Below are 22838 nucleotides of genomic sequence, written 5' to 3'. Positions count from 1 at the left end.
CTCACACCGATTTTGATTTTGAGGGAATGCGACCATTTAACCTGAAATTGGGTTGAGTCAAAGTGAATTGGTCCGGGGTCGAAAGGGCTGACCGTCATTTTTCCATTCCAAAATTCACACACACATAAAACCCTTGGCGGCTAATAAGTTCATTTTTCCTTCGCTCCTAAGTTTTCGGGGTTTTATTAAGTAGGGTTTTATAAAACTATTCCATCTCCCAATTCTCGGGTCCTTTTTTTTTATCAAGATCTCTTCTTTGTCTGTCAATCATCATGGCTACTGTGAATCCCCCCTCTGAACGTATCCATTTTACTATTTTATTCTCATTTTATTATGCCTTTTTTTTAAGGGTTTAAGTGGAATTAATTTACTGGTATAAGTTTGTGTTGTTTTCCTTTACTGTTATTATTATTACAGAAGCTGCAGATTTACTACAGAAGTTGTCTCTTGATTCTCAAACCAAAACTCTAGAAGTTGCTGATGCCAACAACAAGGTACTTATTTATTTGGTTATGAATTATTGTTAGCTTATTGTGACAACAATGGGAAGTTAATTATTTGATAAATTTATGCAGCCGGGTGGTTCAGTCCAATCGGTTGATCGATGTGTGACTCCAATACTTCCAGATTTCATGGATCCAACTATGTGCTATGTTCCTGGCGGATATCAACATTACTACTACGGTGGTAAGTTGATTGAGCTTTTCGTTCTTGTAATGTGTTTTAAGTAGAATTTAAGAAATGATTGGTTTGATGGTTGAAATAGTGATCATAGTTTTACGTTCAAGGATGTTTAATTTTGATGTTTGGTTTTGGTTTTTCCAGGATATGATGCGTCTGTCGACTATAAAGATATTCCCAGATATGTAAGTCCAGATGGTACGGTAAGCTCTTTTGCTTGTTCATTCTACATACGTGGAAGATATAATCATATTATTCAGCTGAGTCCATTTCGCCTTGGCTGAATCAAGACATGGCTTTAGCTGTGTGATTAAACTGTTGATATGTTTAATATGTAAGTTTACATCCTCTGGTAGTTATTTGATATGTCGAGTTTGTTGACACGATTTAGGAAACTATTTACTGGGTTTTTAGGTCTTTTGCTCATTCCCCATTAAATTGTCACTTTGCAACATTTGCTTCTTTCTATCCAATATCTTCTCTCCAAATAGTAGGTTTGGTGTCTCAAATTTCAAGAAGATTCCGCCCTGTTGTTACTTCACCCCCCAGGAACTAAGACAAAATTTTAATGAGAAGGCCACCAAAACAGCTTTATCAGCCAAAGAGACTGGGAGGAACCATAGAGTGTTCAAAGTAGGCAAGGAAGGATGGATAGAGAGAACCGGGTATAGCCCTAATGACCTGGTTTTTCTCATTTCATCTACGTCAAGCTTTTTAAATTAGTTATAAATCATTGTATTAAGTTAGACCTTGTCTAGACCATCTTGTTGGATAAGGTGAAAATTCCAGTAATACATTTGTGATAACTTAGCTTTAATGGTTAATTTTGTCATTGTTGTTGTTCTTGTTGTTTAGTGTTGTATTCTGTTCATAGACAATCCTGAGACTTCTCTCCTGATACAGTGACCCATATTGGTTCCTTATGGATTTATTATCATTTGCTATAGGGACTTTATGGAGATAATACCTCAATTATGTATCATGGATATGGTTTTCAACCTTATGGTACATATACCCAGTCAGGTTCAGTTTCTACTGTGGGACATGATGGTCAGCTGTATGGTCAACAGCAATATCAATACCCTGCTGCTTATTACCAATCACCAACTCAATCTAATGGGCCATACACTCCTAACCAAAGCCCTGCGACCCAGGGCAAAGTACATGTATCCGTTGCTGCTGCTGATAAGGCATCTTTGCCTGTGGAAGCAGCCACTGGAAATAGAAAGGGGGATATTGATGGCAATAGTGATGGTGCAATGCCATTCAGAGCAAACAAGCCCAATACGTCTTTGAATTCAAATGGTTCCAAAGGGAGGGGAGTGTTTCCCAGAGGCCTCTCTGGTACTGGTTATCAGGACCCAAGATACAATTTTAATGGGATGGGATCTTACGCCCCATGGATGGATGCCACATATTTTACTGACGGGCAGCATAGACCTGCTACAAGAAATTCACTCTCTTCTACATTTTCGAGAACAAATAATATTCAGCAAGAAAGGAATCATAATCTTCAACCCCTTCCTAATCTAATGGTACGTCAAGTTTCTTTTAGAAAAAAAATTGCTATCATAATTCGCTCATTCTCATTGTAACTAATGTGCTTATATATATCTAGCAGGGTTTGCAGTACCAAAGACAGACAAGTGGTTTGGGCGGAACTCCTGGATTTGTAAACAGAACGTATCCAAGCAATAGGTTTTATGGCCAATATGGAACTACTGCTAGAACGGGAGGCTTTGGAGCTAATGGTTATGATCCGCGGATCAATATCCGTGGGTTCTTTGGTGTTGATACAAAATACAAGAACAAGGGTAGAGGCGGTGGCTTCTTTGGATATGGCAATGATAATGTGGATGGGTTTAGTGAGATGAGCAGAGGGCCAAGAGCCGGATTCAAGAACCAAAAGGGGGGTTTACCGGTCACTTTAGCTGTGAGGGGACAAAGCATCTCATCAGATGCTAACAATGAGGACAAAGATACGAGTGCAGTTCCAGATAGGGAACAATATAACAGGGAAGAATTTCCTTTGGACTATACTGTAGCAAAGTTTTTCATTATTAAATCATACAGTGAGGATGATATCCATAAGAGCATCAAGTACAGTGTCTGGGCCAGCACACCCAATGGTAACAAGAAATTAGATGCTGGGTACCAGGAAGCTCAAGAGAAAAGTGGTGACTGCCGTTTATTTTTATTCTTCTCTGTAAGTGATGATCCACATCTCTAATACTGGCAGTTGAATTTGTGCATGCTGTAAATGTGCTCTGTCTTATGTGATGTATATGCTTTGTTTTTAGGTCAACACTAGTGGACAATTCGTTGGGCTTGCGGAAATGGTTGGCCGTGTGGATTTCAACAAAACTTTGGACTACTGGCAGCAGGACAAGTGGAATGGATCCTTCCCTGTGAAGTGGCACATTGTAAAGGACGTCCCCAACATTTTGTTAAAGCACATCACTCTTGAAAACAATGACAACAAGCCTGTGACAAACAGTCGAGACACCCAAGAGGTATGTAGTGCTAATTTCTTAGTTCAGTTATCTTTTCCTTCTATATTTGCCTGTTAACACTGTAAATGCTTTGTGCTGCAGGTGAACTTTGAAAAAGGGATTCAAATGCTTAAAATTTTCAAGGATTACTCTAGCAAGTCATGTATTTTAGATGATTTTGAATTTTATGAATCTCGTCAGAAAACAGTGCAGGAGAAAAAGGCTAAGCAGCAGTCTCTAAAACAGGCAAGACATGAAATATCTTCTTAATATATTTACACTAGCTTGAAAGCTTTTACTAGTTGTGAAATTGCTTTGTCAGATTGTATGGTCATATAGCACTTCTGTATTTACAGCACATTGGCACAAATTATTTGATATTGAGATAGTTGTGCTGTCAACATCATGGGATATTCGGAGTTACTAACTTGACGGCTTGACCTACCAATGCAGGCTTCGGAAGCAAAGGCCACTGATCCTGTTGTCTCTGATGAAAAAGAGAAAGGAGGTACAAATGGAGAACAAAGATTGCAAATCTCTTTGGAGGATGACTCAGCTTTGCCAAATCATCCAACAGCAGCTCAGTCTGATGTAGAACATAAGCAGTCTGAAGAAACTGAGTTGGTTGGAGAGGGTGAGGCCCTGAAGGGTGCCAAACTAATTGTTGCTACAGAGAAGAGGGTTGCTGTAAACGGTGTTGCTAATGGTTTTTAGTTAAATGTGTATTGTAAAATTTTCCTTTGCAATAGCAGTTGGGTTGGGGTTTCTTGGTGAAGTGCAGTAGTGGTAGTTTTGCTGGTCTATAGAGTAGTAACATGTAAAGGCAAATGCCGGCTGATTTTCCAAGAGTCTTGTGTGGGTATAGATGGTATGATTTACTGCTTCAGACAAGTCAATAAGTTAGAAGAGGGACGGAAGTCCGTTAGCTTTTCTTAGTGTGGTTAGTTTTGTAGTGGATGGCTGCTAACTTCTTTTTGATCGGATTTTCGGGTATTGGCCTAGACTTTTGGTTCCCTGTTCTTTTTCAGCCGAAATATATTTAGTTTTTCCTTTCGTTGGATGAGGAGGCAATTTTTTCCTTTTTCCATGTCAATTCTCTTTGGTGATAGTTTTTTTTTTTCTCTTTTGAAGTTAAAGAACATTGGTCCTTCGCCCAGATAATCATTTCCCAAGGAAAGAGTTTATAAGAAAGATACTAGGTCATTTTAGTGAAGTGAATAGATTTCGGGAGCTTGCAAGTTTTGGAAATTGAAGTATACCAAATAACTTTTTTACTACTGCCAGAGCACTTCAAATATTGGTTCTGGTGGTAAGGTCACAGAATGAACAAAAGTAGTACTATCCATCCAGGACGCCTAAAAGAATCGTTAATGGTAATTTTCAATTTTTTAGCTGATGGAACCAAAAATTTGTCATATTCCTCCAGGAAAGCGGAAGGAATCCAAGTACAGAAAGCAGGTAAGGAACCGGGCATTGTCCTCTACTCCTCTATTCAGTTTTTAGTCCGTGTACGTCTTGCGAACCCTGATTACCAATGCCCCAGTGCTAACTTGAACCAATCTTAAATCGACACCCAAGTCCCAAGACTTTTTATTTTTTTAACCAAACAAATAGCCAAGCAACACATATTTGCCCGCTCGCAATTGCACAATATGTGGCGTTGAATTAAACGTGTGTCACTTAGAGTCGATGAGTCGTGCAAGATGCGTGGCCACAAGGGAAGCCTTGCTAGTCGGCTTAGTTGCTACCAAAAATCTCACTTTCCACAATTGTTCAATTGTCGTACTTCACCAACACCCACCAGGAATCTTTAAAGCCCAGCCCAGCCCAGCCCGGCCCAAGAAAAGTGTGTGGCTTTAAATATTAGGGTTTGGTCCAAGAGAAAAACCCTTTTGAAAGAAAAAAATCTGAACCATTAAAACTCTTTGGCGGCTCACATCTCAAATTCTCTTTTTCCTCCTCCTCCTTCCCCTTTCCCTTTCTCTCTCTGTTAGGGTTAGGGTTTTAGACCGTCTCAAATTCCCGCCAATCTCCCCCTCTCTTTTTTTTTTTCATTTGAAAGATCTGTCATATCATGGCTACTGCTGTTGCTCCACCTGCTGATCGTATCCTTTCTTATATATTTCATTTCGGTAATATGCTCTTCTATTCACCTTGATTTGCATATATATTTCTTCTATACTCCATTTTTGTCGTTAATTATGCTGACTGAGCTTGATTTGTTGTGATTCAAATTATGGTTTTTTTATAGTTTGATATACTTTTTATGTTTTGTGATGTCGGGTATTAGGAATATATGAATAGATCAGGAATTAGTGAGTGGTGAGTGTTGGAGGGTTTTAGCTTACAAGGGTTTATGTGTAGGTGGTTTGGTGTTATAGGTGTGTTTTTGTTCATTTTGTTGCTCAGTTAAATGTTTTTTCATTTCGGTTAATCCTGTAGACGTTTTTTTGAAAATCCATGTTTTGGATCTGGTCATTTTATTTGATTTTGACTTTGGTTAATTATGAAAGAGAAATCATTTTTGGTTTGTTTGTTTGTTGTTGTGAATTGTATGAGGTTTAGCCAGTTTATGGTTTAGTATAGTTATTTCCTTCAGAAGATATTTTGTTTCCTTCACTATAATTGTTACAGAAGCTGCAGATTTACTTCAGAAATTATCTATAGATTCTCAGACGAAATCGCTTGATGTTCCTGAGGTCACTAAGAAGGTATGTTCTAGTTTTTTTATTGTTTTAGATGGTATTCAGTTTATTTCCATAAACTCATCACTGAGATTTGTATCTGTTTGTGTAGGTTTCTTCTATGAAACGTGGATCTGCTGATGCTAAGGAGTCAAATGGTACAATCCATTCAACTGATCGGTCTGCATCTCCTCTTCTTTCAGAGTTTGGAGATACGACCATGTGTTACCTTCCCAACGGATATCCATATTATTATAGCAGTAAGCTGATGTTTTGTGTTTGTTGTAGTATATTTTAATTAATAAAGTCTATTTTACCGGTTCACTTGTTGAGGGTCTACTGATTGTTCAGCTGATGAGTTTGTTCTCCTCTGTCTGCATGAGTAGATTTGCGTGGGATTTGTTTTCTTATATTAATATTTGGTTTTGGTTCTCAGGCTATGACGGGTCTATCAGTGAGTGGGGGGATGATTATAGATATTTGAGTCCAGATGGTCTAAGTCCTGTAAGTAACTATTTATTTATCTGGGCCTACTTGAGGATATTTTGATCGTTTAACTGTGAAGATGATGGTTGAACTATGCCACTATGAACTAGAGAATTGAGTTATCTATATTATCTGTTATGATTTGACCAGATCGTAGAATTGTTTGGTCTGTATTAAACTTTTCACTGTATTTGATAACAGGGAGTTTATGGGGACATGTATCATGGTTTTAGTTATCCTTATGGTGCGTATTCACCGGGGTCAACAGTTCCTACTATTGGTCATGATGGTCAATTATATGGACCACAGCAGTACCAGTATCCTTATTATCCAACTCCAACCACTCCTAATGAGCCATACAATTCTAATCAAGCTCCTGCTACACAAAGCGAACTATCCACTTCTGTCACTGCGGACAAGCCAGCTTTGTCAGTTGAAGTACCTAACGGAAATGCCAAAGGAAGTGCCAATGGAAACAGTAATGGGTCAGTTCCACTAAGACCAAGCCAACCAAACTCGTCTCTCAGCTCAAATGGTTCGTATGGGCGAGGGAGTTTGTATCCTGGAGGCTTCCCTGCTTCTGGTTATCAGGACCCCAGATTCAACTATGATGGGGTGAAGTCGCCTATACCTTGGTTGGATGGCTCAGCTTATAATGATGGTAAACATAGACCTGCTACAAGTAGTGCCCTCTATTCTTCACTATCATATGCCAACAGTATTCAGCCTGTAAGAAACCAGAATCTTCGCCCGCTTCCAAATCTTATGGTAAGCAGTGGTTCTCCTTTTTTTCTTTACTATTTTTGTGTAAGTTAACTAGCTTTGTTACCAGTTCATTAAACTGCTATAGTGTTTGTGTTTTTACATAACATTGGTACTGTTCATGTTGTGCTTGCAATCTCATTTGACATTTATTGCCTGATCTATATTACAGGGTCTACAATCCCCAAGACCAACTACTGGAACCGGCCCTTCTCCTGGCTATCTTAACAGAATATATCCGAACAACAGGATGTACGGTCACTATGGAAGTAATTATAGAACAGGTAGTGCTTTTGGGTCCAATGGTTATGATTCAAGGAGCAATGGTCGCGGGTGGTATTCTGTTGATAGCAAGTACAAACCTAAAGGCCGAGGCAATGGTTTTTTTGGCTACGGAAATGAGAACATGGATGGGTTAAATGAGCTGAATAGAGGACCGAGGGCCAAAGGCTTCAAGAACCAAAAGGGGGTTTCTACCGGCACATTAGGTGTTAAGGGGCAAACTATCTCTTCAGATGTTAGTGGTGAGAACAAGGATAATGTGAGTGCAATGCCCGACACAGAACAGTACAACAAGGAAGAATTTCCTGTTAAGTACACTGATGCAAAAATTTTCATTATAAAATCCTATAGTGAAGATGATGTGCACAAGAGCATTAAGTACAGTGTGTGGGCCAGCACTCCCAATGGAAACAAGAAGTTGGATGCTGGATACCAGGAGGCTCAGGAAAAGTCTGTTGATTGTCCTGTGTTCCTGCTGTTCTCTGTAAGTTTTGTGGCTCATGTTCAAAGGACTGCTTCCTATGTTCCCTGTTCAAAGTTTTGGTTTAATTAGGTCTCTTCTCCAATTTTCAGGTAAACACCAGTGGGCAATTTGTTGGTCTTGCAGAGATGGTGGGTCCAGTTGATTTTAACAAGAGCGTAGAATATTGGCAGCAAGATAAGTGGAATGGATGCTTCCCTGTCAAGTGGCACATTGTAAAGGATGTACCCAACAGTTTGTTGAAGCACATTACTCTTGAAAACAATGATAACAAGCCTGTGACAAACAGTCGGGATACCCAAGAGGTGGTTTGTGCTCTGACGGTTACTTTTATCAGTTTCGTGTATATTCTAGTTTTGAATTTTGGTTATTTATCGAAGAATTTATTAATGCAGGTGAAGCTTGAGCAGGGGCTTCAATTGCTCAAAATTTTCAAGGAACATTCTTGCAAGACATGTATTTTGGATGATTTTGATTTCTACGAGGGTCGTCAGAAAACGGTGCAAGAGAAGAAGGCTAGGCAGCAGTTTCAGAAACAGGCAAGTCTCTGGGTTTCTATAGGTTGTATGTTTCTGAGCTGCGGGCTTTGGAAACTTATGTGCAAGTGATTTTTTAATTTTGTTATACTGACACGTATGGATTTGTTGTGGGTGATTTTCTAGTGTGCAATTTACAATAGTATATCTTGCTAACTCTAATCCATCGTTACAGGTCTGGGAAGGAAAACCCACAGATGCTGCTGCATCTGTTGAGAAAGAGAAGGAAGGAATAAATGAAAAACCAGCTTTGCAAATCCCCTCTTCTGAGGTTGCACCTGCTTTACCAAAGGAAGCACCAGCTAAGATTAATGGGGAATGCAAGCAGTCTGAAGAGAATGAAGTGGTTGTATCTAAAGATGTCCCTAAGAATGGTAAACCAGTCGTGACAGAGAAGAGGCCTCATTCAAATGGAGTTGCTAATGGGTGCTAGCTTTTCTTGATTGGACCCTTCCTATAACAACTACGGGCTTTATAGTGGAGTTTGGTCAGAAGTTTTGTTGGTTTTGAAGGAAACATTGAAAAATGCTGGCCAACCTTTTACAAATTGTCTTAGGTGGTGGTTCTGACTTCCTGCTCTAAAGAGGCTTCAAAGATAAAAGATGTATTGGAAGTTCCTCAGCTTTTTGCCGATGGGGAACACAGATTCAGCTTATTCTCAGGATATTAGCTAACCAGTCTCCATCGTCCCTTCTGTTGGCTAGATTTATATTAATGGCTCCTAACAGGTGTGTTTTTTCTTCTAGAGGGGTTGCTTTTGAGTTATTGCTTGTCAGCTTTTATCTTTTTCTATATCGAAAAATCAATGCTTTTGTTTTTACTTTATTCAGTCTATTTTCATTTCAAATTTAGTTGGTGTTTAGTTTTGGATCTGTAAGGAGACCAGAGTTGGTTGAAGAGATATAATAGTTTTTTTCCTTTCGTTCTTGGAAGCAAAAATTATTGGAGTTTATCTATCGTAGATAATTAGCATTCATGTTATTTTCAATAGCTGGTATGGTGCTATCTGGACTTCTCAATCCCAAGCCATTTTACTTTCAGGATTCTGTGTTGGTAAAGTTGTGTATCTAGAGCACAGAGCACAAATGCTACTTGCTCAGTTGCTCACAATATTTTGATGTCCAAACTAATTGCGTTTTAGCTCGGTTGCACCCTTTTTGTAATTTAAGTTTGCCAATTCTGACTCCATATTTGTATCCTGCATGGTTCAAGACCTCATGAGATGAGTCTCAAGTCTCTATATTTCTCGGGCTTCGAAGTAGCAAAAGTTGATTGACCATTTGATGGTGAATCAATAACTTGATAAATTGTGATTGTAGTTGTGCATGTTTGGTATTTACGTGTTTGGAGTGGAAGAGTTTTAGAAGTTGTCAACTCCACTGGAAACATCAACTTAACTCCTACTATCTGATTCTTTATGCAACTTATGCAACTTACCTGCATGAATTAGCGTTCCGATGTCTATGCTATCCTACAGCTCGAACGCACCCCATCTATCCTCCTGAGGCCTGAGGAGAAGTTTGGTTTCAAACTCCGATGTTTTCACGAGTTTGTCATTATTAGGACAATTTTTATGTTTTCAGTACATAAATGTACCTATAGGCTATAGACACCTAATGGTTTTTGCAATTTCCTTGTTACGGGCAGTCTGGCACTCTCTTATAAACTTTTCATTCTGTTCTTTTGGAAGTATCAACTACCATTATATATTTGACAAGTAACATGCATCATGGCATATTTTCTTGGAAATGTTGTGGCACGGCATCCCTAAGCTTATAATATGTTTCCTTTGGGAAAGAATATTGTTAATGAATGAATAGGCTGCTTGGATCCGGTCCCAAGCCCAAAGTATCTGGCCCGCTTTTCTTTGTCGACCCATGGGCGTAATTTCTAATTTTCTATGTACTAATAAACTATGGGCCAAAGTTGGCAGGTCTGTTTTGAAACCTTGTGTTAGTGGCCCAAGCTGCACCCTAAAATCGATATATATATATATATATATATTGGAGTAATCAGCCGAAAAAAACAGTCTCGAGTCCATTTCCCACACCACTTGGGAACTTCATTAAAAATTATGGTGTCATGGGATATCTTGATATGAGTAGGCAAGTAGCAAATAGATTGCTGTAAAAATCTGGTTAATGATTGATTGCCATAACAACCTACACCCCACTGTCGAATTTCCTTAATTTCAAACGCAAGAATTGGGAACCTTTTCATGAGGCAGACAAATCACATAAACACACAGCACAGCCTCAATCATGAACCCCTTAAACCCCACCAACACAACAAACCAAAGCCCTTTTGTGCTGCTACTAAGCATTGTTCCACTCCACCTAGCTTGGATGTGAAATTGTATCAAATCATAACTCATTATAAGTTTTTCTATCATATAAGAGGCCACTTGACTTATAATTGAATATTTCCGACCATTCATATACTCTGTGTGTCTTACCGACCGGTAGCATTGAAAAATCAATTGTTGAAATGGACAACTTAATTAAACATTTAATTTTTGACTCTGTATTATCAGTTAGTAGAGTGGCACTCCAGGTCTCCAACTCATTGGCCCAACAATTTGCTTAGTCCATACCAAGTACCAACAGGTTTTGTTAGGTCTGTCGCCTGAATTTGTCTGAACTCCCACATTATTGAGTAGCTATTTTTTTTTTTAAATAACCATTGAGTAGCTATTTGAGGTCAAATAAAACTTTTACCAAGTCCAACAATTGCAATTTTAGCCAGGGCCTATGACAATATCTGGTTTGGGCTTTTCGTTCTTCTCTGAAAGGCGGAATGGTAAAGATAGGTAGGAATTAAGTCATACTCCATTGCAACGGCAACTCTACAAGTTATCTAATGCAGTTTGTACTACTCTAAGTAGCATGGTGCAAGATATCTTTTATTCAATAGCTCAAATAACACAAATCCATTTTTTTATTACCAACCACTGGTTTGTGCATTTTGGGATGTATCATGAATGCATATAACCAACGTACAATACTCTTTTGAGTGCACAACCAACTCATTGATGCCTTGATTGGGTTGATTATACCTTATCTTCTACAAAATTCTAAAAAATTACAGACTAAGTCTGTTATGAAACATATTTAGTTTTAGGCGAAAGCGAAAAGGTACCACAAATGGAGAATTCGTAGCTTGTTTAAAGAAAATTCGTAGCTTGTTCAAACAAATGCAGGTCCCACGAGTTTTCAGCACCCAGAATTTAAAGCCTCGACCTAGTATTGCAAAGCCCAAACCCAGTTTTCACTTTTCAGCACCCAACTGATAATCATAACAACATTAGCAAATTTGAATCTACACAAGAGCTTCTAGCTAAATTGGCTGTGTACCCTTCTCTTCATAGGAGAGGTTGCAAATTCGAATCCCACCAAATATTAGTTGGGATTTTTACTTCCTGTAAACACAAGTCTTCATGGACAAGGTGGAGGCCTTTGGATCTATTAAAAAATTGCTCATTGGCGAGAGTCTTAAGGCGAGGTTGATGAGCTTTCGGGCAATGTAAGTCTTCAGGCTAGGGTTTGTCTTAACCCTCTAAATATTTTCTTAAAAAACAAAAAAATCAAATTTGAATCTTCTTGGGTTGAGCTTAAACTTTTTCCCGTGATTAATTAAGCCCATCCAGAAAACCCGAAATGATAGACTGCTGAACTCAAGTAGTAAAAAAATGGATGGTTATCAACATCTTATCTAAGGGTGGCAGTTTTGTACATGACCTGCTAACCCGACACGAAATTAGCGTGTTAGGGTCACATATGTTAACCCGAGTAACCCGTTAGTAGACCCAATTTGTTCTGTGGTCTAATAGGTCGGGTCATTAACCCGTAACCTATATAACCTATTTTAAGATAAGTTTCTTTATTTTTTAAGATCTCATCATCCCAACTAGGGGTGGGCAATGGGCCGGGTCGGGCTAGCCCGGCCCTAAACATTTAAAAGCCCTTTAAATATTAAGGTCGGGTCAGCCCGGCCCTAAAGTCAGCATAGGGTCGGGTCGGGCCAAGTCATAAGTCTAAATCTCAAGCCTCATCCTACCCTAAGCCCTCTTTAAAGGCTTTAGGGCCGGATTTTAGGGTCGGATTTTAGGGCCGGGCCTATATATTTTTTTCGTTTTACAAATGTCATTTTTCAGACATAAGTTGTTTTTTTGGTTTCTGTATTACAAATGTCTGCTCTGTATTTCGCTTTAATGGTGTAGACGGAAATCTTTAGTTCTAGACTTGGCTTGGATGTGAATAAAAATATAATTTATAAGAAGTAAGTGGGAAAATAAATTGAGAATAATAAGTTCTAGACTTTGATTTGATGATCAAAGGAATAAAGTCTTATTTTTTTTATTAGGCTAATGCTCATTGTTCTTCATGGCTGCTAGATAGGTTGACAAATTTTTGTTATATAAGACAAATTATTAGAAGTACCCTTGAATATAAGTGATAAATTACAAACGATAATGTTATTTTAATTAAAATATTTAACAAAGAGTTAGACAATTATAGTACGTGTATCTATAGTGAAAATGTAAAACTATAACTAGGGCTTGGTTAGGGCTGAATTAGGGTCATGTCTATGTTTCAGAACCTTAGCCCTAGCCCTTCCCTAGAAGGCTTTAGGGTCAGGTCGGCTCTACCTTAAACTCTGTGAGGGCTTTAGTTGTGAAGGCTTTATAGGGCTTAGGGTCGGGTCGGTCGGGTTAGGGTCGTTAGGACCAAATTCCCACCCCTAATCCCAACTACCTAAAATAAACGACTAAAAGGATAAAGATTAGCCGTCATATTAATTCGTTTGATAAAAATATGTTTCGTTATTCAATTTTCATTGATATGTAATTGAATTATAGATAGTTTTTGAGAATTAAGACATATTTTTGATAAATAAAATCGTGAAATACTAAATATTTTGCATACATGTTATATGTGAATCTGATCCAAAATTGACCCGCTGGTTTAATACGTCACTTGTTAGATAACCCGTTATATAGACGGGTTGGGTTTGGGTTTGACAAACTCGACACAATTAATAATTGGGTCATGTTTTGGGTTTGCTCTCCTAACACGTAACCCGAATATAACACGACACGAACCCGACTCAACACGACCCATTGCCACCCCTATTCTTATCCAAGACTTGTAAACTGGTAAGGGTGGCAATAGGTCGTGTTGGGTCGGATTCGTGTCGTGTCATATTTGGGTCACGTGTTAGGAGAGCAAACCCAAATCCGACCCAATTACTAATCGTGTCGAGTTTGTCAAACCCAAACCCAACCCGCCTATATAACGGGTTACCTAACGAGTGACTTGCTAAGCCAGCGGGTCAATTTCAGATAATTTTTGGATTGGATTCACAGACAACCTGTATGCAAAATATTTAGTATTTTACGATTTTATTTATCAAAAAAACAATTCATAATCCAATTACATATCAATAATAATTGAATAATGAAACATATATTTATCGAATGAATCAATATGATGGCTAATTCTTCTCTTTTTAGTCGTTTATTTTAGGTTGTTATGATAATGAGATTTTAAAAAATAATGAAACTTATCTTAAAATAGGTCATACAGATTACGGGTTGATGACCCGACCCATTAGACCCGAGAACTAATCGGGTCTACTAATGGGTTATTCGGGTTAACATATGTGACCCTAACCTAACCCATTTATTTGACAGGTTCGGGTCAACCCTTAAATGACCCAAAAGCCTTTTTTTCCAACCCAAACCCGCTAATTTCATGTCGGGTTAACGGGTCGTGTACAAAACTGCTATAAACTGGTCAACTCATTTGAGAGACTAATTACTATAGCAAAGTCCACTGACCAAATTGACCATGAGAAAACAGATCGGTTAGAACTTAAAAGGATAAGATGAAGAAATTTGAAATCAAGAAGGGGGTATATAAGTCATCTTGATATGGATACATGAATCTAAGAACTGGTTTCCAATATTTCCATTTCTATTCATGAGAAGCCTTCAAACTGGGATAGAACTAAAACACAGGCCCAGTACAAAAAAAACGTCCGAAGTCGATTCTGATTGGTTGCTTGCAATAAAATAACAAGTCTCTCTCTCCTCACTCTTTCTTCTCTCTTTTAACCCACCAATCACAACTGACTTCGGAAGTGATTTTTTGTGCTGGGTCATGTATTGTAGTCGCCCTCTTAAAACCAAGGCCTAAAATATTGTCGATATATCTCGGTAAATTGGTACACCGATATCGATATTTCCGATATATATCCACCGAATATTGAATCCTTTTTTCCGATATATATCGGAATTTCCGATATGAAACTTTATATCGCCGATATAATCGATATATATCGGTTGACTTTTTGACTATTTTTTAATATAAATCCGATATTTCCAATATTTTAAATAGTTTAGACTAGTCACCAAAAAAATGGATATATCTGATATATATATCCGATATATATCGGTTTTTAGATACACCGATATATTCATCGATATCGATATTTTGGGCCTTGCTTAAAACTGTTGAAAGGATAATAGGCACGCGTGCATGCCAGACTACACAATCTTATCTCGCTCCGAATAATTTGTTTTTTCTGAAGAAAGAAGAGGGAAACACTGGATTTTGCAATATTTCCCCAAAATAACGGGAAGAATGGTTCACCAATCAAAATGAAAAGAAAAATAATCAAAATGGCCCCTACTCCACGACTGAAAGAATAGAATAAAATAGGTTTGTGTATTTTTTTGACTGCAAACATTGCACAGAACTTCATTTGAATTGGGGTCGGCAAATTTGCAATTTACAATGGAGAAGGAATATGAATCAGTTTTGAAATTCAAATTTTGGGTTCGATTACTTTGATATAGGATTTCAATTTACACCCCCATTCAACAAGGATGTGCATTTGAGATATTTTATGTCTTGGTAACATGTCACAATTTTAGTACGCAACCCCTTTAAGAATTGCACCAACGTCGAAGACTAAATGCAATTTGATCACTATTTTACTCAAAACCCAATAGTTTGGAATTTTTGATACATTATCCCACGAACTCATAAAAGCATTATATTTTAGAGGATATTTCAGATTTTCAATGCTTCCTTAGTCTAGGGGGCACTCGGTCTAAATTAGACCAAATTACTAAATATTACGTTGTTTAGTCCGTAAAATGTTGCATCAAGAATCAATTTAGTGTTATAGTCTACATTGGTGAAAACAGGTGGAGTTTATACTTCATCTTGGTACTGTCACTGTGTCACGAATAAAGAAGTTGCATGTATGCCCATTGCCCATCACTAGTGATAAAGGTGTGAGCATTCTTGGTGACTCTTTAAAGAGGTTGCTCCAAATGCAAGGTTTGTACTTTGTAAGTTTGTATGACAGTTGAAAGGAAGATGTGCTTACTTTATCTTGATAGCTTTTCCAAACTCATGAGAAAGAGTTGAGCGGTTTACATAGCATATTAGCATGAAGCCGTCTACTGGCACTGGGTGATAAACTGGTAATTACCCAATCTTGTGAATTGCCGTACATTTCATTGAAAAGGGAAAGTATGAAACGTAAAGCCATCCAGGCCTGCTTGATAACATTATTTGCCGCTGCTTGGTAGCAATTTAGGACCTGGCAATTTTAAACATCCTTACTTCAAATTTTATCAAGCAGGTCCTTAGAGTTAGGACTTGGGGATGGTTATACTAACTCCACCTTATAGTGACTCCAAAGTTATTCTACTTCTAATAGTGGACTTATAAGATGAATTGAGAGCTAATTTTTTTATAGAGATATACATAATATGATGAAGAACGCCCCCACAAAAAATCAACTTAATTGAATATGTTTAACCTTGTCAAAAGTTATACCGAAATTAAACAAATATGGGCCGTTGGATAATTTCAAAACATTATAAATGATATTTGACGAGGTTGTACATCTTCAAATGAATTGATTTTTTGTAAGGATAATCTCTATTATGTAGAGAACATCTCCACCAAAAATTAGCTTCTAATTCATTATATTTAGTGGTGGAGTTTATTTGGAGTAACTTTAAGTGGAGTTCATATAACCATCCCCTTAGGACTTGGGACCATGTTTCTCCCAATGTTTCTTTCTGTGCAATTAAATATCACTCAAATACATTCTAAAATCTTTGCTACGTGCATTTTGCATTCAATTACGCCAAAATTGCAGATCAAATTATGTTAGCTCAACTGCCAATTTGGCGTGTGCTGTAGTGGCTACCAGATTTGGATTGTGAGATATCGGGTAACGGACAATAGAATGAATAGATAGGTACTGGAGCGGAAACAGCGTCATCAATGCATAATTTTCTCCACAAGCAAACTTAAATGAGTTAATGAACAAAAGAAACTCAACAGTATGTTGTATCCGTTGGGTCATATGCTCTTATAAATGGTATAAACAGTATGTTGCATCCGTTGGGTCATATGCTCTTATAAATGGTATAAATGTATAATGCAATGTGCAAACGCGCCTTCTAGAAGAATTGCTTACTCTGTGTCTCGCAACGCCAAAATTCTAGAAGAAAAACCGACAAACTAAAATTCAGTACTTTTCTGCATTTTTAGTAGTTTTGGGTAACCTGAAAAATAAAATAAATCAAGATATTCAAGCTTTCAGGGGAAATGTGTCTATCTAAAATAAAATGCAGTCACAGTCCACACAATGCATATCTAAAATGTCTTGGGAGTTCCTTAATTTCCTAGAGAATATCTAAATTTGCATACTCAAAGAAAAGCAATAAACAATCCAAAATGCAAAGTTTAATGACATACATTATATATGAAATTCCAGCTGAACTAATACAAGTATATTACTAAAACAGGAAAAACCTAAGACTAGGTAGAATTTGAATTTCTCCTAAAGCTTTACACTGGAAAAGAAGGAAGCCCTTCAAGAAGTGGACATTCTCATCTCCAAAACTTTCTTGTGAGAATTAGAATGCATATAACTCACAAAAGTTGGGCTCTTAGCTGGCCTATACTCGGGCAACAGCCTGCCCGACTTAAACCTCACCCCACATGCATTACACAATGTCTTGGGACCCAAAGGTCCAGCCCTCCATTGTGGGGTCTTCTGTGATAGACAATGGGTGCACCTTCTTGGCTGACCCTGACTACTTTCTAAGCTGCCCAAACTGCCCAAATTTTCATTACTCATTATCATCTTCTCTTCTTCTGTGTTTTCTTCTTCTTCTTCTTCTTCACTACTATCTTCTTTCATCTTTTTTGGCACATTAATAAGCTCACTATCAGCTAACCAATATTCTTGGTGCAGTAATGGAGGGTCAGAAGATATCACATGGTGGAAAGAAGGTTGATTTTTTGTGTGTAAATGAGAAAAAGTAGTACTTAATTTGGTTGTTGGGTTTGTTGGGCTTCTTTTTCTTTTGGTTCTTGCTTTCCCTGGAATTGAAAACTCTTGAAATGGTGATGGGACTTGAGAGGTTAACGTTTTTTCAGAAGGTTTTGGTGGTTGGGGAGGTGTTGTTGGGGTGTTGGTTATTTGCTCGTGACTAATAACTGGTGCTGCTGCTATGCAGTTTCCACTACTTGATAAACAATCTTCAACAAAAGCCGATAGCCATTCTAAACTAACATCACCCTCCTGCAAAACCCAAAATCATCACAAATTAAGATAAAAATGTCAACTTTACATAAGAAGAAAACAAGCCCCATTCAAGTTAGAGTACTAGTTTACTAGAACACCAAAAAGCCAAAGAAACTCTAAAAATATACTCACAGTATTTTGAATAGGGAATAAGTCATCAAGGGAAGAAGAATAAGTTGTTGTTGTACCATTGAGCTTAGAATAGGCAGGAGAAATAACTTGTTCTGGCTGGTATTCAGAAGGCAAACCACCAGAAACTGATACATTCCTGCAAAAATCCATAACCCCCTTTGCAAGAAAAAGGTGAGAAACAGAATGGGCAAGTTTTGAAATCCACAGAAATGAGCGTTACAAAAAAGTGGAGAGAGGCGTTAAGTGTGCAGAGTGGTGCCCTTTTTATTATGACCTCGTCTTTGTGTGTCGGCAGACAAAGCAACCTATACGATACGATTTTTGTCAAATTAAATAACGTTTGAAATTTAAAGGTGGTTTGGGTGCTTCAAGAAAAATTGATGCATTTGTCCTTGTTTTGGTACATGTGTAAATGGATTGATTAACTTGTGGTTGGTTCGGTGACTATGGCTTGATTCCACATGTGTCACTGTGTCAGGAGTGTTGGGTAAAGAATAATTGAAGAAATTTTTATTTGATTTGAAGAATAATTGAGGAAAAATTGATTGAATTTGAGAGCATAGTCCTTTGATAAGGATAGCGGCTATTGTCACCACTTGTTTGAAATTTGAATAGCTTTCTGGTGTGCTCGCTCCTCATCATTAATAAGGCATTGAGCATCATGGTCATGAATTTTGAATTTTTCGTAATTCTGATAAGTCAAAAAACTTGAAAAAAAAAATAGTGAAATTTTTGGAGTTTTCGGAAATTGTTTGAGTGTGTGGTCTGCAAATGTATATTTATTGTGCCGAAATGGAGTGATAATTTGGCCCTCAGGCCCTCAACCCGCCCCGATTCGGCCCTCAAAATTGTATGTTCAAACCCTCAAAAGTTGGCCCTCACAGATTTGAGGCAGATCGGCCCGACTCTCATGCCTATAAAGGGCGGGCTAGGGCCTAGGTTCTGAAGTATGAGCCCGGCCCTCATTAACCCCTCACTAGCTCTCAATTGGCCCTCATACGTTTTCTTGTTATTTTACATTATATGTATGTATTATACTCTAATTATATAAATTGTATAAAAAAAACAAATCACTAAATTAGTTTTCAATAGGGATAGATTAGAACATAATATAATATATGCGTTTTTTGTAATTGATTTAATGATAGGTATACAAGTCATACATAAAAGCAAATCCAACCTAACAACATAGTTAAGTATGAAAAATATAGATATTTTAAAAATATCATCTTTTCCACCATCTCTATCTAGTTTTATTTTTATTTATTTTTAAAAGACACAATAATTAGTTTTGTATACTTAGTTAAAATTGATATACATAATCAAAGAATGATAAAAATCAATAAAAAATTACAAAAAATAAAATAAAATAGTAAAGTATAATTAGATCGGGCCCAACCCAGCCCTCATTTGGCCCTAAAAAATGAGGGTCGAGGGACGGATTAAGGACTTGAGTATGTTTGACCCTGTTCGACCCGGCCCTCAATACAAAATAGGGGCGGACTTACGCGACTCTCAATCATGAGGATTTTTATGGTTTGAGGGGCGGGCTAGCCCCAGCCCAGCTCTTTTATCACCCCTATGCCGAATACACGCGAAACACCAAAAATATTTTAACAACTGCCCAACGAAATTGAAATCTCCGAAGTATGTAGAGACTGAGTCCGGTTTTGCTGTCCCAAAATTGTGTATGTAATTATCCAAAAACGACGGTGACTGTCGATATACACGTTTGTGAATAGGTGTGTATAATCTCGAAGCACAAGATCAAAGGTTATAACAGTTTGGGATAGCTAATACATAATTTAGGGACAGCAAAACTCAATTCCTAGAGTCTAGAGAGTAGATACGTAGTCATGGAGCCCCCTAAGCCTGGTCAACTTTAGCACTCTTTGTTATTGGGCTGGCCTCGACTAAATGCTTGTTGGGGTCCAAGTGTTTAACCCTTTACATTCGATAAAGCCAGTGAAGTGGACCGGTTCCTGGCACTCAACTTTATTTGACTCGAGTTTAACTCAATTTTCTGACTCTTAGATCATCTTAATCTAACGGCTCTTGTCTAACTTCTCCGTCATTTCAACCAAATTTAACACAGTTCTTGTATGACATCAAATTGACCCACGGTATTAATTAACTAGTACGTTCCCTTCTTCTCCATCGTGTGACCTTTGTGTGCAGCAATTAACACACTTTGAATTGAATTGGAAGGCAGGAACCGTTGTGAATTAAGAATTGAGAGGTAACACTTGTGATGCCATGCTGGTAACGGTAAACATAAACAAAACTCTAGTGAGCAATGGCATATGAATTTGGATAGAGCAGCATACATTTTTTTTATTGAAGTTAACGGCAGAAAAAACTAAGCAAGCACCGATACCAAAATCGGGGATTTTCTTCATTGTTGGGATATTCTTCATTTAATTAGCTCATTGATTGTTTTTGCTTTCTGTGGAGTTTTATAAGGTGGGTTTGGAGAATAATTTTCAACATAATTGATCTAAATAAACTTGATGTATCTTGCCTTATTGGTTTCAATATATCGAAACTAATAGACGTTAAATAATGAGACGAGTTTTTTTTTTTTCTTCAAAGAATCATTGCACTTGAGACTTGAGAGTGACGAGCGAGTGTGAGAAGAGTTTTTAATTGAAGTTAGTGCTTACATGTGGAGATCAGTACATACTTTGTTTATTTTCCGGCTTACCAAAAAAATTCGAAAAAGTTCTACCATTTTTTTTAGAAATAATATAAGCATTGCATCACAATCGACTCCAAAAGATAAACATTGTAATGGCTAACACATTTGAAATTTTGGTTATTAGTTCTGACTTGTGAGTTTCAAAATTCAATACTATGCTTTGTTAGTTTGTTTACATGTTTGCGAGCTAATTATACCTACAAGTTGATCAAAATTCAAAAGATATGCCCGTGACAGCGTGAGACTGTAGGCCCAAAATGGCATTCTCACCTGCAAAAATGGCCCACATATTGAAGTCCAAGAGATACGCCCATAGTTGCTCTGTCGCATCAAGTTTTGATCCACATTCCAGTTCAATTAACTTCTCTGTGTCAATCTGTTGTGAATTCTGAATCTGTTGTGAATGGCAGATAGTTCAAAACTTCAAATAACGTCTGCGTGTGAATGTGTTGAAGGCTAATAAACGCAGATGGTTTAGAAATGAAAAGTTAAAATGTTGCTAACGGTGCTGTCATTCCTCGGTATGAATTTTTATAGCTTTGAATTTATTTATGCTGCTGATTGTTGTGTTATTTTCTAATATTTCTTTTTGCCGCTGATTGTTGTGTTAATTTCTAACATTTCTTTTTGCCGCTGATTGCTGTGTTATATTAAACATTTAATTACATATTTCTTTGTTGACATCGGTTGGGCGTTGGCGATGATGAAAATGCACAGATTGTACGTTAGTATTAAATTTCAATATGGTCATAGTAGTGATTTAAGAGTGAACCGAACTGCATATATTTCTACGCTAATATATTTTATGCTAGTTGGTGACAATAATTAGCTAGCTGTACAAACCAAACTGTGTAACTGAGAAGCCTAGAGGGCGCTCACCCCTTAACTAGTGCTTGGGCCTGTAGATGTAAAACATTGCACCATGCCACTCCATGTAGAAGATGAAGGTGAGAAAAGTACTTTTTTGCAATCTCAATCCATAGATTCATAATTACCATTTTTGTCATGGAGTGACTTGTAAGGAAATTAGACACGAACAGACTACTCTGTACCAACTTTTTAGGCACCTAACATACAACATGCTGAACACAGCTCATGGACTCAAACTCATATCATTGCAAAGTCTTTGGTCCTTCTTTGTTTTTTTTTTCGCTAGAACCACACACATACTATTAAGAGCATGTCTTCAGTGCGCGAGATGTATGGTGCGCAGGTAATGTGGGCTTTTGGATCAGTACTTTTGCCATGCAATACACACGCACCCCTTGATATGAGTGGCCCAGATTTGATAGCATACCATACGACCTGCGCACCATAGATTTAGCCTACTATTAAAGGATAACAGGATTACAATTAAAGGTCAATTCCTGACCCGGCCATAATAATGTCATTTTTGTTTTTAATCCGGCTACAATTAAAGTCTTTGGTCATCTTCCCATCATGGAGCTTGTGGAAAAAATGTTTGGCATTGGAAAATAAAACCTGCTTTCTCCCCCTTTTCCAAAACTTCTGGTAACGGGCCAATTACATCATGAGGCCTTGGGCTGACAAATATGAGAACTGAAATCCGATCTTGCTTCCGTTTGCAACAACACGATACTCAATACTCTTGTAGTGCTCATTATATGTAGCATAGTACAAAATATCAAGATAAAATATCGATTATATTAATTTTGATAAAATATCAATTTCTGATTTATGGATATATATCGTAGATATATTTTTTTCTTTAGAGATATTTGACATTATTTCATATATAAATATCGTAGATATATTTAAAATATCAATAAATATCATAGATATTTTGGATATTTATTAATAAATCATGATATATAATTTATATTTATTTGAAATATAACGATAAATATTAAATAAAGTTATTATCTATACAAAATATCACCAGATATCCCCAAATATCACTAAATATCACAAATATTATAAATATCATCGATATTTACAGTCATATATATCTTTAAATATATC

At 37.3% G+C, this 22838-nt stretch overlaps 3 protein-coding genes across 8 annotated transcripts; 2 read left to right on the top strand and 1 right to left on the bottom strand.

The window, feature by feature from the left end:
• The first annotated feature begins 89 nt into the window (after window positions 1–89).
• Window positions 90–4225, top strand: LOC147483396 (YTH domain-containing protein ECT4-like). 5 transcript variants are annotated; one of them, XM_086580087.1, is made up of 9 exons: window positions 90–300; window positions 418–494; window positions 576–687; window positions 826–884; window positions 1629–2216; window positions 2303–2887; window positions 2982–3194; window positions 3276–3419; window positions 3627–4225. In XM_086580087.1, exons 1-9 carry the CDS (start codon window positions 273–275, stop codon window positions 3885–3887), a joined length of 2067 nt encoding a protein of 688 aa, XP_086436213.1. In that variant the 5' UTR covers window positions 90–272; the 3' UTR covers window positions 3888–4225. The 5 variants fall into 5 exon arrangements, with proteins under 5 accessions (XP_086436213.1, XP_086436212.1, XP_086436215.1 ...); XM_086580086.1 differs by having other exon boundaries at window positions 2300–2887; XM_086580089.1 differs by having other exon boundaries at window positions 124–300; window positions 826–866.
• Window positions 4226–5059: 834 nt separating this feature from the next.
• LOC147483395 (YTH domain-containing protein ECT4-like) lies at window positions 5060–9343 on the top strand. Of its 2 annotated transcripts, none has more exons than XM_086580085.1 (9): window positions 5060–5278; window positions 5808–5884; window positions 5970–6117; window positions 6294–6361; window positions 6545–7111; window positions 7278–7871; window positions 7961–8173; window positions 8264–8407; window positions 8580–9343. In XM_086580085.1, exons 1-9 carry the CDS (start codon window positions 5248–5250, stop codon window positions 8835–8837), a joined length of 2100 nt encoding a protein of 699 aa, XP_086436211.1. In that variant the 5' UTR covers window positions 5060–5247; the 3' UTR covers window positions 8838–9343. The 2 variants fall into 2 exon arrangements, with proteins under 2 accessions (XP_086436211.1, XP_086436210.1); XM_086580084.1 differs by having other exon boundaries at window positions 5062–5278; window positions 7961–8176.
• A 7827-nt stretch (window positions 9344–17170) lies between these two features.
• On the bottom strand, window positions 17171–18473 carry LOC147483394 (GATA transcription factor 5-like). The gene is made up of 2 exons (XM_086579921.1): window positions 18158–18473; window positions 17171–18022 (listed from the first exon to the last, which is right to left on the bottom strand). Exons 1-2 carry the CDS (start codon window positions 18305–18307, stop codon window positions 17309–17311), a joined length of 864 nt encoding a protein of 287 aa, XP_086436047.1. The 5' UTR covers window positions 18308–18473; the 3' UTR covers window positions 17171–17308.
• Between the last annotated feature and the right edge of the window lie 4365 nt (window positions 18474–22838).

Source organism: Coptis chinensis, chromosome 8 (genome assembly GCF_015680905.1).
Source record: "Coptis chinensis isolate HL-2020 chromosome 8, ASM1568090v1, whole genome shotgun sequence".
NCBI classification, from domain to species: domain Eukaryota; kingdom Viridiplantae; phylum Streptophyta; class Magnoliopsida; order Ranunculales; family Ranunculaceae; genus Coptis; species Coptis chinensis.
This window is presented reverse-complemented; position numbering and strand designations above follow the sequence as displayed.

Excerpts from the sequence above, each read along its gene's own strand:
- LOC147483394 (XM_086579921.1), bottom strand. The coding sequence starts at position 18,307 with ATGGATTTTTGCAGGAATGTATCAGTTTCTGGTGGTTTGCCTTCTGAA. Across the intron at positions 18,023-18,157 it reads TATTCCCTATTCAAAATACT|GAGGGTGATGTTAGTTTAGA; the intron begins GTGAGTATATTT and ends TGGGTTTTGCAG.
- LOC147483396 (XM_086580086.1), top strand. The coding sequence starts at position 273 with ATGGCTACTGTGAATCCCCCCTCTGAAC. Across the intron at positions 301-417 it reads TGTGAATCCCCCCTCTGAAC|AAGCTGCAGATTTACTACAG; the intron begins GTATCCATTTTA and ends TTATTATTACAG. Across the intron at positions 885-1,628 it reads ATGTAAGTCCAGATGGTACG|GGACTTTATGGAGATAATAC; the intron begins GTAAGCTCTTTT and ends CATTTGCTATAG.
- LOC147483395 (XM_086580084.1), top strand. The coding sequence starts at position 5,248 with ATGGCTACTGCTGTTGCTCCACCTGCTGATC. Across the intron at positions 7,872-7,960 it reads CTGTGTTCCTGCTGTTCTCT|GTAAACACCAGTGGGCAATT; the intron begins GTAAGTTTTGTG and ends TCCAATTTTCAG. Across the intron at positions 8,177-8,263 it reads GTCGGGATACCCAAGAGGTG|GTGAAGCTTGAGCAGGGGCT; the intron begins GTTTGTGCTCTG and ends TTATTAATGCAG.